This window comes from Suncus etruscus, chromosome 2, assembly GCF_024139225.1.
Source record: "Suncus etruscus isolate mSunEtr1 chromosome 2, mSunEtr1.pri.cur, whole genome shotgun sequence".
Lineage (NCBI taxonomy): Eukaryota > Metazoa > Chordata > Mammalia > Eulipotyphla > Soricidae > Suncus > Suncus etruscus.
In genome coordinates this window covers 22,405,299-22,419,535 of record NC_064849.1, presented here as the reverse complement: position 1 = coordinate 22,419,535, position 14,237 = coordinate 22,405,299, and the positions used below count along the sequence as shown (strand labels likewise).

Genomic DNA, 14,237 nt, shown 5'->3' with positions numbered 1-14,237 from the left:
TGTTTAATTAAGGATTCCAAACCAATGTTATTTTTAAAATAGCATAGAATTATCATTTTGTGTTTTTTCTTTCATTCAGGCATCCTTACCAAGAGTGAAGAAGGGGGTTAGCAATGGATAGAAATGGTCATTCTGAAATGCAAGTTCGAGGCCAGAGAGATAGCACAGTGGTAGGGCTTTGCCATGCATGCGGCCTACCCAGAAGGGTCCTGATTTGATTTCTGGCATCCTATATGGTCCCCTAGCTTGCCAGGGCTATTTCTTATTGCAGAACCAGGAGTAACCCCTGAGCACCACTGGGTGTGACCAGAAACCAATCAATCAATCACAATCAATAAAGTTTTTAAAAAAGAAATGGTCATTCTGGTAGAGGGTGTGATACTGTAGACATAAAATTATAGTGGGGACAATATTTCCCATCATTACACATTGTTATGTGTTGAACAAGGCAAGAGAAGCCCTAAAATAAAGAGGGGAAGAAAATCCACTGTATTCAACATCCAGGAAAATTCTTCAGGACCTTAATGCTACTCTAAACTTCATTTGTAGTCAAATTTTTATGGCAAGAATAAGAGGGCAAAGAACTGATTAGAATGAAGGCAGTAAAAAAATAAGGTATATCATTTTCTTTATCTGGAATATTTCAATGGTACATTTTGTACAAGCAATGTTTTCTTCATTGAGATACCACATCACTACACAATTCACCTTTGGTGTGCAAGACTTCTATGAGTTTGTACAAATAAATTATCCCAATCAAGATCAAGATTGAGACATGTTTAACAACTCCACTCTCAATTTTTTCCCTATTCCTTTTAAGTAAATGGTCAGCTCCTGGTTACTAACTTATTTGATTCTGTGGCTAAATTTTGTCATTTTCTAGAATTACATTTTGTGTAATCCTGTAAGATGTAGACTTTTCTGATTGGTATTTTTCCCATAGCATTCGTGTTTGAGGTTCATATGCATTGTGGTCAGTATTAAGTTTGATTTCTTTTGCTGCTGAGTGGTGTATTGTGGGTAAATAGACAGGGCCTCAAACACATTGTCAGTATTGAGGATGTGGTATATATATATATATATATATATATATATATATATATATATATACATACACACACACATACACACACACACAATCAACAAAACTGAAAGCATAAAATCCAAGCTACATCAACAAACCTCGAAAATATGCCTTTCACAGAGGCAGATTAGAGGGGAAAAGGGAAAGTAGAGACTTTGGTGGAAGGACTAGTGATGGAGCGGGTGCAGAAAATTCATATGTGAAAAATGACTGAGTTGATACAAATGTATTCCTACAGAATTCTGTAGAATGTTTTGCTTATTCTCTCGAGTAAGCTTATTTTATTGGGATTACCAGGTAGAGTGGTAATTGTAGAAGAATTTATAAGACAATTAATTTATAAGGGTAACTACCATTTCCATTCCCAATAGCACAATCTGTGAGAAGGGGCTACATTCTACACTTGTAGCTTGTGCTGCCAGATTTTGCTCTAATTAAATTAGTGTTCTATAGAATGATATTGTACTGTGACTCATTAAAAAAACTTAAGTTGCTCTTTTCCTCTACCAGAATCTTTTCAAATTAAAATGATCATTTGGATTCCACTTTGGTTCTGGCCTTAGTCATAAAAACAAGAAGGCGTTTGTAAATGACATTTAACTTTAGTTCCTTTTTCATAAGAGAAGGATAATGCCATCCATACTAAGCTTTAATTCACTCATTTGTATATTTAAAGACGATTTGATGACTCAAGCCTTGACTCAAGAACAAGAACATTTATTTACTAGATGTTGCTTGCTTATTTAGCTGGATAATCAGTGTTGAATAGAACAAAAATAACAAAACCAGTCTACTGGGAAGGATCAATCCCAATCAAATAAGTCACTTGTGTATGTGCAATTATGTAATATTTTAATATTACCCGCATAGTCATATAATAAAAATAGCTTGGAAATAATTGTGACATAAAACCATAGAAAGAGATATAGAAGAAAAATATGAGCTTCATTTTTGGAAAGTATTTTCTAGTGGGTTTCTAAAAACTCACATGAAACTGATCTAAATGCATCAAAGCTCTCATCATATACTTAAGAGCATCTCAGGCCAAATTATAGGCAAAATCTAAGGTTCCAGTCAGAAGTGTGCATGTCATATTTGAAGAGAAACATAGAGATTAAAAAAGAAATGGAATTCTCCAATTATGGAAAGAGCCGTTTATCTTATTTATTTAAAAGAAATTACCAAGTTGGACTAGGTGATCTTTGGTAGCTTGAAATATTTGAAGGTTCCACAAAATGCTGTGTTTACAATTTATAGATGTTTAGTGCTGTCCTAAATAATATTTAATTGCTACTTTTATTTATTTATTTTCAATATATAATTTCTGTATTTGAGCACCATGGTTACAAGCATGCTTGTAACTGGGTTTGTAATTGGGTTTCAGCCATAAAATGCAAACACCCCCTTCACCAGTGCAACTTTCTTGCCACCATTGTTTCCCATTTAATTGCTACTTTTAAATTTGCATAGTTCAAAATCTACATACATCTGAGTAGAAATCAGAAAAGTTTGCATAATTTTATTTCATGTTGATTTGGCCTGTGCTTCAGCCAAGCTTTCTGAGATAGCTATAGCCATTTATATTCTTCTCTGAGATGTGTTATTTTCATAATTTCACAATAAATCTACACTTTACTGTTTACCAGTAAACTCCTGAGAAAGGACAAAGAGAAAAAGTGGAGATAAAATTACAGTCTGGAAGGAAGAAATTTGGCTTAGAAAACCCAGTGACTTAGTGTCAGTTTCTCAAAAGGGTTAATTAAATGTTAAAATAACATTTTCTTTTTAATGATGTTTCTACTGGCTGACTGCTTGTATTCTGGGGTGTTTAGTCTCTCTCGAAAAAAGGGAAAAACTGTTTCTAAAGTATGAATAATTGTATTTGATTATTCATAGTACATATTTGGTTAAATAATTATCTGGTTGAATGTGAGTCATTCTTGTATTACACTATTGACACATTACAATTTTGAAATCTTAAAATTGGCTGTTAGAAAAATACTGGGAAATAATAGAATTCTTTTAAAACCTTGGAACACAATTCTCTGTTAACAAGGAGAAGGAAAAGCAGCATTTGTTGGTAAAGTTAGCAAGGAAATGAATGTTTGGTTAACAATTCTGGCTCTCTCTTACTTTACATTGGAGGAAGTGGGAGACAACACACCCATATAGAAAAGATTACAAATATGCAGATATAGAGCTCTCTCTAAACCACATTTTATAGAAAGAGAATCCTTACCCTTTAATTATTTTTAACAATATAGACCTGGAATAGCCGTACAGGTATCTGGCAATTCAATATAAAATACACTGATTAATAGAACACTTATCTCAAACCAATGTGATTCATATAGGATGTGACTTTTTAAAAATTTTTCATAAATAAAAAAGTGCTCTTCTTTGAATTTAATATATCGTGTATACAATTTCAGGCAGAATACAGCCTGATGTGGCTAGACACAACTAGAAGACTTGAGTGCCAGCATTTGTTGTGCTATACCATTACTTCCATCTTGAATCTGTTGTATTTCAATGTAGTTACAGTAATCATAGAAGAGAGCAGAAGATAATTTAAAAAGATAAAGCCATATGTGTTTACCACTGCCGTCTCAGCAGATGACAGCTGCCTGAAGAATGCTTGGCTGATATTTTTCCATATAATCTGAAGTTTGAGGTTCAAGTATGAAGTATACACTTGAGACTCAACTGAAGACAACCATTTATTGCTATTTGCAAACACTGTGATGCTGTTCTGAAAGTGTTATTTTATATTGAAAGAAAAAAAATATAAAGAATACAACTGCATGTGTAGGGAAATACAAAAATAGTGTGAAGGATGATCACTGAGTTTGGATTATTCTGTATAGCTATGTAAGATGGAGAGAGTTCAGAGTTGGCCTTTTGACTAAGGAAACTATGTGGAAGAGTCAGGCAATACTGGAATGTATGCTCAAGGCCTTGGCAATTTATATGAAAAGTGTTATTTTTCACACCTATTGTTCACTTAAAATAACTGCTAAAAACTGCTACTTAATATACATGAAAATAAATACTAATTTTCTATGGGATGCATAGACTTCTTGGATATTTTTTATCATGAGTCTTTATGTGCATCTTTCAATATTTATCACATTGCATACTGGTAACTGTCAGTATAATGATATGGGACTTGACTCTCAGTGATATGTAAGTTAAAGGCCCCTATTGTAGATATCCAAATTTATCTAAGCCCTTTATTTTCTTCTTGTTCCAAAATTGGTTGGACTGAAATCTGGACAAGATGAAGTAAAATCTAAACAGAAATGTGGATGATTTTAAGACTAATATGAAGAGGTATTATTTTATAGAAAATAGGAAGGGAGTTTCTTGAATGGAGACTTTTAAAAAGAAAAGAATCTTCAAGAAAGGGAGCAGGATAAAATATCAAGGTAAGGGGCACAAAGTAGTATGGTGGGTAGGTATTTGCCTTGCACATCAACAATCCAAGTTTATCCCTGGCATCCTATTTGGTCCCCTGAAATGCTCAGGAGTGATTCCTGAGTACAAAGCCATAAGTAAACCCTGAGCACTGCCAGTTGTGGGCCCCTCTCCAAATAATCCAGGAAAAAAGGAGAATTGTGAATGCTCATGGGAGAATTTAAGCATTTTTGGATCACTTTCATTCTAGAGTAAACATATCTAAAACAAAATACCATTAATGTTTGGGTTTATTATAGAATGCACAAAAATATCATCTGCCTAATTCTAACAGTTCAGCAGGATCTTCAATTCCACAAAATGTTATAAGCTATTTTGGGTTTTAAGAGTCCTATTTTTTTTTTTTTTGGTTAAGAAAATAGAAAATCACTTTTGATCCTTCCAGGATTTGTTCACTCTTAACAAAAGACACAGAACTGAGCTGTCTAGGTAGAAGAAAAGTAACATATGGAATCTTAAACACTGCCTATAAATTGTTGGGGAAAATAGATGGTATAGAATTCCAGTATGCAAAAGCACAAAAGGGTATAATTATGATGCATAAACTTGTAGGCACCTTCCTAAATGTGTTTATTCTCTTAAATCATTCAAATATCAGTTATCCTCTGAAGTTCTAATTAAGATCTGCTTTTTTTGAAGACTTAAGTACTGTGTTATTAACATTTAATATTCCTAATTTTTATTTTTCACACTACATAATATTCAGATATTATTGCATGTTGTCTAATTATTTACATGTTAATTTTATTATTTTTATTTTAACATGAGAAATTATTTCTTCTCCCACACTAGCATACACATTATTTTAGAGTGGGGAAAATGATCAAGTGGAAAAAAATGATCTATTTACCCCGAAACTAACAGTATTTTGAGTGTGTAGAAATGGCAATTCCATATTGTTCAACCTACAAATATTTCCAATAGAAGTAATTGTGTAGTGAATTATGATATATTGAAGCATTAAATTATTAATATATATGCTATATATATGCTTCTGAATATATACTTATGCACTACTCAATCTGTCTAGAATTTTTGGATGTTGATTTTAGATTTACTTGTAGATATGAACAATTTTTTGTTGTTTATTTTGAGGCCACAATTTCAATGTTTGGAGACTATCCCTAGTGGTTCTTAAGGAATCATGCAGTCTGCTAATAGATTCTAGGGCTCCCATAGGCAAAGTATGAATCCCAGCCTTTGAATTATTACAGGGCTCTATACAGAATTTATTTATTTTATTTTATTATTTATTTATTTATTTTGGTTTTGAAGACACACCTGTTGGCACTCAGGGATTACTCATGACTCTGAACTTATTAGAAATTGCCCCTGGCAAGCTCGGGGAATCATAAGGAAAGCCAGGGATAGAGCACTAGTAAACACCCTACCAGCTGTACTATATCTCCGGACCCTACAGAATTTATTTTAGAAGAATTGAGTTTGACCTCCATTTGCCAGAAAAATAACTGAAGCTGGCATTATAGATTGTTGGAATCTAGACATGACCCAAATTCAGCATTCCCAGTACAGCTATCCTTGAGAATACTAGTCTAGATAATAAGGCAATGGCTTTTGAAACAGCCTTCCAGAAATGACATGGAAATGGCATGCCCATACAGACGTAATCATTATCCAGCATAAAAGCTATAATTATACCAAGCTGAAAACATCCTTGGTTTTCTTATGCAACTATCTCTTTTCAGTAGGCAAGTACCCTTAGTTCTCATCTCCTTGCAGCAGGCAATCACCTTTAGTTTTGTTCCCATTATTTTATCTTTGATTCTCCATTTGTTTTCAGCTCTCATGATTAACATCCCTTTATATTATTCACCTGGACATAGTCCTGTAGACTAAAATATAGGATATATTACAAAAAGCAGAGGAAATCCTAGTAATCTCTATTGGCCCTGAGTCAGTAGCCCATATCATTTTTCAGATTCTGTGAATGAAGTATCCAATATTACTGGTTGTCATATATAACAGATCATAAAGCACAACTGTTTTCAGATATTAGTGCTTTACTGAATTATTTTCTGGTGTAGAATAAATTTGATAAAATAATTTGGTAAATAATATTAGAAATAATTCATTTTTTCTGAGGATTAACAATATGATAGGCACTTCTCTGAACATAGCTATTAATTCATTGAATTATTGCCTCAAACTATCAAGTAGACAACATTATGAACTCAAAAGAGCAAATTCAAGTATGAAGACATTATATAATTTGCTCAAGTATACAAAACTAGTAATGATAGAATTGGGTGTTCAATTTAAACACATGACTTCAATCTTTCTTGAAGTGTTAAACTTTAATAAATAAAAAACAGTGATTTAAAGTGTAAATAAATTTAAACTAGCATCTGGTGAAAATATTTGTTTTGCTCCTAGAGTTAAATAATCTTTACATAAGACTTAAAAAGTTTTTGTTCTTCTAACTCTAAATCATTCAAAATCATAGTAGTTCAAGTTCCTGCATTAAAATCAGGAATTCTAGTACTGACACCATTATGAGAATTTTATCAGAGAAGAAAGACTAGTGATCATGTAAGATATGGGATGGACGGGACAGCTCAGCAGTTTAGACTCATGCCCTGTAGGTTGCTAAAGTTAGCTGAATTTCTGACACTGTACTGTCTCCTGAGAATTGTTGGGTTCAATCTTGGAGTGCAGTCATTAGCCTAGTAAGTGTGACCCAGAGGACTCAGAATAAGAGTGGGATTCATGGATAATTTCTGAACCCCAGTACCAGAACAGCACCTCATCTGTTGCATTAATTAATTAACGATGGGGCTGGATGGCGATGGATGGAGGCCTTTGTGCTTAGGCCCCAGCCACGTGGCTTCATCCCCATCCAGCTGGCGAATTTCAGGCCCAGGTAATCCGCGTAATCAAGACTTACTCACACGCAGGCTTCAGGAAGAATCATCTTTATTTATGCCCTAGCCACCACAGGTGTGTGGCCTATGTCAACCTTTTAAGCATTCAGCTATATTTTGCTAGCCCTGCATCTTATCTCCTGTTAGCCATCTTCCCTTTGGGCTCCATGCGGCCCAAAGATCCAAAAGCCAGGAAGCCAAGCCGGGCCAAAAGAGAAACGGCAAAAGGCAAAAAGGCAAAAGGCCCGAATCCCTTTCGTCCCAGGCTTATCTAACTTTTTCCCGACCCCTCCCAGGAATGGGAGGTCTTGCAGGTAGGGTCACACCTATTATCCGGTTAAGACCCCTCCCAGAAATGGGTGGGTCTTAGGGTACACCACATTTCCCCCTTTTTTAAATATTTTCATGCGCCAACGTAATAAAGTGAAAATTAATATACCAGCCCTTTTCAAAAACATATCATTTGCAAAATATACTTTACACCTGTAACCTAAAATTCTATTAATGCTTTTTTACCAAGCACTATTTCGGAACTTTCATGTTCCTATATTTTTAAACTATATTGGGGGAACTTCACTGTTCCTATATTTTTCCTATACACAAGTACTTCAGCATACATGCATAACATACATTTTAAAAACAGGCTAAGTACATTAAAATACACAGTAAAACATTTTGCAATTGAAAATATTAACTTTGAAAGACAACAAAACACATTTATAGGGTACACCACACTCATCCTTTGTCTTTGGTGTTGCACTATAGAGCCAACTGGCAGAAACTCACTGGGATGTCTCTCTAGGTCTACTGAGCACCACTGGGAGCACCTGGAATCATATTGGAGAGTCCTTATTTCCTCAGTTGGACAATTGAACTATTTTTATAGTTGCATATGAATACATGCAGTCAAATAATTTGTGACATTACATTTTCTACTTTCTGTAATCAATAGCCTCTAGCATAGAACTTTATTTACCACACAAAAATCATACATATGGAGAACAAAAAGGTTGTTTAAATGAACAGTAATCAATGAATTAATTATATGTGTGTACATAGTATAGATTTCATGCAAATATATTACAGATGCATTTAAGATTTATAATGTATATATGTTGAATGTAAATAAATGATTTATCAGGAGTTGACCAACTTTATATATAAGCTAGTTTGAGTTATCTTCATGGTACTAGGAATAACCAGGTGTTCCATATGCATCTACAAATACTTTTATAATTAAGTGGGGTTTTTTTTTTGCGTTAAAAGAGTCACTTACACTCTAGATCTAAGTTTCAGACAACAGAAGTATTAAGTGTAGGTATAAGTCAAACAAATATTTTCAGTGAACATTGTATATGTTTATGCAATATATATAACAATATATTTATACCTGAACATATAATATGTATACAAGCCAACCATTATGCATATAACTATATTAACATTATTGATTACTACACACAATTAGGTAGCCATTAATTCTCTGTAAGAATTTTGTATATTTTTTTATTAACAAAGAAAGTGGTGGTTGGATAAATAGAACAGGAGATAAAGCACTTGTGTTACACGCAGCCAACTTCAATTCCCCCTGACAGGGTATTTGATCCCTCAACTACCAAGAGTTACTTCTGAGCACAGAGCTAGAAATAGTCCCTACAAACTGTTATTTGTGGTCACCAAAAAAAAAAAAAACCCCAAAACATAAGCAAAGACACAAAAATACAACAACAAAGCAAGTAGCAAAGAAATACTCATTACAAGATTTTGAACTTGAACTTGCAGTAGGTGGAAAAATGTTAGTAAGGTGAGCTTGCATTGTTCAAATACCTTTTGACTTCAGGGATATGTGCAAGTGTCTAAAAGCATCTTTATTTATCCATTTGAAATCTATATTCTAAGACTTTAATCTATACTTTTAATACATCTAACACACAGTTACCTTAAAATATAAAAATACATATGAATTTTTATAGAATAAGATGTTAGCATGATAAATAAAACCTTTTCAAATTTGTGCTATTTTTTCTTTTTAGTTCATTTTTTTTTTTGGTAAAAGGATATTTGAGATTGTCTCCCTAATTAAAGTTTGAGAAGATACCACAGAAAAACTAAAATTGAGGCATATGCTTAAGTCATACCTTTAATAATGGCTTGAGTTTTCTGATAATTTCTTAGTTATGTTTTAAAGGCATGGGCATAGAGAAATCATGTATGAGCCATTCTATGTATTGTGTTTTGGTGTTGAAGAAGTATGAACAATCATCACAAAGCAGCATTACGAAAAGAAGGGGACTAGCCAAAATTACCTTTTTACAGGCTGTGATGGAGTTCCCCAAGCTGCCTGCAGGGCTGTTAGTAGTGCTCACTGACTGTGCTGCCAACGCCTCCTGCATCAGTGGTGACTCCAAGGTGCTGTTTAAGCCCCAAAACACAAAAGAGAAGATATTTCAGTGAGACATCTCCATGATCAGAAAGGGAGGAGCCTGTGCTATTTGTTAAATAACTCTTTGCACTGAATTTAAAAGCCCTGTTGTTGACCAACCCCTTCATTGTGAACTTCACTTTTCTGATTAGTAAAGCCACCCATAGGCATCAATTATTCCGTTGTGAATATAAAACTGGGACACTGTGCCATCCATAATGCTTGTCTGCCTGCCTTCTTGTGTCTTCATATGTTTCCTTAGCAAGAGAGATATCAATTACATTTGTAATGGCTGTTTAATTCCACTAAGAACCAACACAAAAGGAATACTCATTTATATTTCATGTTTACCTTATTTGAGGGGACACACATGGTAGTGGTGATAATCAAAATTCTTTATGGCTCAGATATCACTCTGGACAACAAGAAATCATTTATGTTACCAAGGATTTAACATAGGTCATTTGTATTCAAGGCAAGAGACTTGAATGGACTCTTGCTGGCTCCTCATGTCATTTTAGTTGGTACCATGAAATGAATGCTAGATTTGAAAAACACAGGCTATATTTTTTATTTAACTCTTTTTAAAAATGTATTTAATATATAGTATTGTGTAAAACTAAGGCATACACAACAATTCCAGTGACTAAAAAAATGTCATAACATGATTAGGTCACTTGTTATCTTTGTGGATATAATATTATTACAATATCTCTGGTTTTAATATCTAGGTAAGCCTCTTTCCATTAACTAGTATTGCATGTGACTCTATATAGTGAGAAATTATTTTCGTATTTTAGTGCTTTAGACAAGTTAAAATGATTACATCAATTTTTCATAGTATAAGCAGAGATAATTAGAGCCTAATTTAAATGAGAGTTCTCTAAAACATAAGAAATACATTTTATGAAATATAAAAATTGAATAAAATGCATTGCTATCTCAAATATATACTTTTTGTTTTGTTAATGTTGCTTTCATAGGAAATGTGCCATTCATTAAATTACATTTTTAAACTATGGTCTTATTCGTCTTTATGTAATTAGCAACCCAATATATAAAATTTTTCTCTGAGATGGATTGTCAAATAACCACTGCATTTTTAACTAATATGTAACCTTCAAATTTTAAACCTTGTTAGTAATTTTCATTGATTTCATTTAGTGGTTAATGTAATCTGGTGATATGTCCATTATTTATTATGAATGACAATTTGTAGTGACTGTAGATGGTTATTTAGCAGTTCTCAGACCCATGTAAAAATGAAAAAGGTCAGTTAAATTAAAATTTATCTAAATTGTGTGAGTCATATTCCTAATAATGGCCTTATTGGAAATATATGTAATCCTGATTGAAGTAAAGTTTAATATAACATGGTAATGTCCAAGTAGTATCTTTGCTTGATTGAAAAATTACAGTAGGAGGAAGGAGAAAAAAATAAAAAAGGAAAGTGTCTGTGGATTATAGTTATAACTCCATAGTTATTATTCTTCACATCTACTCTGCTTCTGTATTTTCATTCGCAAATTAAATATTTAGATTCTTGTTTGTGAATTCTACCTATGGAAATGCCACGCAAAATATTATAGAAGTTCTTAGTTTTCAGGCCCTGAGTTTTCCCCAGTGTGGTTGTCTATGTAGTTTTAAACCTTTATTTAAACATGACTTAACCACAAATCCTAATTATAGATATACATAGAGATAGATAAATACATAGATATAGATGCCTATAATAATAATATAGATAATAAGATGCTACTATGAATGCTTTTTGATGACAAGTCATCACAGTTTGTACTGGAACACTGAATATGTAATTATTATGTAATTATTGTGAGTTTCAAATAGTTTACTTGTGGAAGAAGACTACAGACAATGCTAAGCTAAGTCTGTAATAACCTGCCTCCTGTGTCAAGAAAATCCAAGTTTTATGATTAAAATAGTCTGTGGAATCCAGTTAAACCTCTGTGTATAGGAGTTCAGGCAAGCAGATTGGAAAGTAGGTGCAACTATGACCCTTTGTTTTATTATGCCACTTTAGGCAATTTTGATGAGCTGGAGAATTAATACTATCCAGGTCATTCTAGGATTTAGAACATCTTCCATATCTCTCTAGGAGACGAATAATATAGAAGTTCAAATAGACTTTAGAGATCTATTTGAGTATTATCCTCCAGGTCTTGGCATTCCATTTTCTTTCCTAGGAACAATCTAAAATTATGAGCATTGTGAATGATGGTTAAAAAGTATAATTATCGCGCGGGTTATGATGAGCCCCTGCGCTTTTGAAAATAAGGACTAATGAGAAAGCCCCCCCCCATAAGAGGGTCCACCGCATAGCCCCAGTTATGGCCATAGAAGGGTCTATATGTGTGCGTGAGTTTCTAAATAGTGGTCTTCTCTCTGATTGCCAAACCTAAACTGTTAACAATCCATGTCTATAGTTTATATAATCCATCTTATATATTACGTCTTACCCGACTTCAGAATCTCTTCTACTCTTATCCCTCAATTCCAATCTATTATTCCTCCTTATTTAACCCTCTATACCCTCAGTTCTTAACTCATTAGGCACCAAGACTGACTTCCTGCCCCAACAAACTTCCACCCAGCTCCTAAATAAAAAGACACTCTCTCAGTCCCACATCTCGTGCCCTGGCAAGAAACTATAACCAACACGCCTGCTGACACATGCTATGTGGCCCTTCTCAACCCCCTCAAAACATGGACTGTTGCATGTACCGGATTCAGCTTCAGAAAGACCCCCATCTCAAGGACACTACCTGATCCCATAATGCTGCAAATCATGTCTCAAACTCAAGACCAAAGTGAATGATAAAAACTGCCTTGGATTTTACTCCCCCCCCCACAAGAATATCTCAAAAGACCTAATTGGGAGGCCTATATTGCTTTATATGTTTAATATATTTATAATAATGCATCTTAGGGTTTTATATTCCCAAATATAAAGGTAGCTTTCTCCATCACTTGTTTTCTTCAATTACTTTTTTTTAATTCAATTTTATTTATATACAATTATATATATACTATATGTATATATATATGTGTATATATATACAATTTATATATTCAATTTTATATATATACACATATTTTCTTCATCCTTAGTGGTTTTGGTCCTGCCTTATATGAAAATTGAGAAGAAAAAGTTTTGCCTGGGATAAAAGCTCAGGTCAAAAGCAGGGCATAGAGCCTGTCATTCTTACCCACAATAACACCAGCAATACAATATGACACCATACGCTTTTGTATAGGCACAGTAAAAAAGGGGAAACCACATACACAGAAACAAGATCTTATCTTTTAGGGATACGAACCCATACTTTTTATAACACAGGGACACTTCCCTCACTGAACATGTGTCAAGTGGATATAACTCAGTCTCCATGAGATTGGACAGTGTTAGGCCAATCCCCAACCCCAGATCCCAGAGTAGAACTTATATAGCTTCCTGCAACAACAACAGGAACAAAACTCCGCTGGGAAATTTTTAACACTGCTCTGGCACCAACTTGCGCCAGTTCTGATATGATATCCTGACAACAAGGAAACAACAACTTGAGCTAAGAGCAGGTTGTCCTATCACATCACCTGATGGTAAGAGGAAATCAGAAGACATGGCGTCCTTTGACATGTGCAAGAATAGTTCCACTAGCACTCGGGGGGGGGGGGGGGCGGGGGGGGGGAAGGGGAGCTATGGGACACATACTGGGAAAAGGAATGGAGGGAGGAGGACAACCCTGGTGGTGGGAATGGCCCTGATTCATTGTCACTATGTACCTTAAATACTACTGTGAAAAATTTGTTATTCACTCTGGTCACAATAAAAATTACTTAAAAAAAAGAAATGCAAATAGATAGGCTGAGTAATAAAGTCAAGACAAACTAGGCATACAATATAGTAGAATCAGATGTTTGACATTCGCTGATTGTTTCAGAAGAAAAAAAAAATCACATCCAACTTGGGCTGAGATGGTTAGGCCCAAAATAAAAAGGACAACGAGGATACATATAAAAGTATAATCAGTAAAATTTACATTTGGCACCACCATGGGAATTTCTGTATTTCCTTAAATGCAGGTTGATAAGGTACCATCATAATTATTTTACACACAAAAGTTTTCGAATGCTTAACTTATAGAAGAAAAATTGGCAAGGCTCTGACACATATCTTTAGTGTGAGACCCCTTTATTTTGTTAATTTTTGTGAGATCTTTATTCTAAAGGAAAGTGAAGAGGAAATTCGAAAGTTTTGCTTGCCAGCAAAATCATTCCATGGATTTCCATATTAAGCTCGTATAGCATTAATTATAAAATAATTGCACGTAATTATTATGATAGGAATCAAATG

The 14,237-nt window shown here is 34.0% G+C and overlaps 1 protein-coding gene across 3 annotated transcripts in view; it reads right to left on the bottom strand.

The window, feature by feature from the left end:
- Positions 1–14,237, bottom strand: part of SPHKAP (SPHK1 interactor, AKAP domain containing) — a 146,574-nt gene that overhangs the window by 90,668 nt on the left and 41,669 nt on the right. For all 3 annotated transcript variants that reach the window (XM_049768420.1, XM_049768422.1, XM_049768421.1), the window contains one exon: positions 9,750–9,855. In XM_049768420.1, coding sequence (XP_049624377.1) covers positions 9,750–9,855 — 106 coding nt within the window. The remainder of the gene's footprint in view (positions 1–9,749; positions 9,856–14,237) is intronic.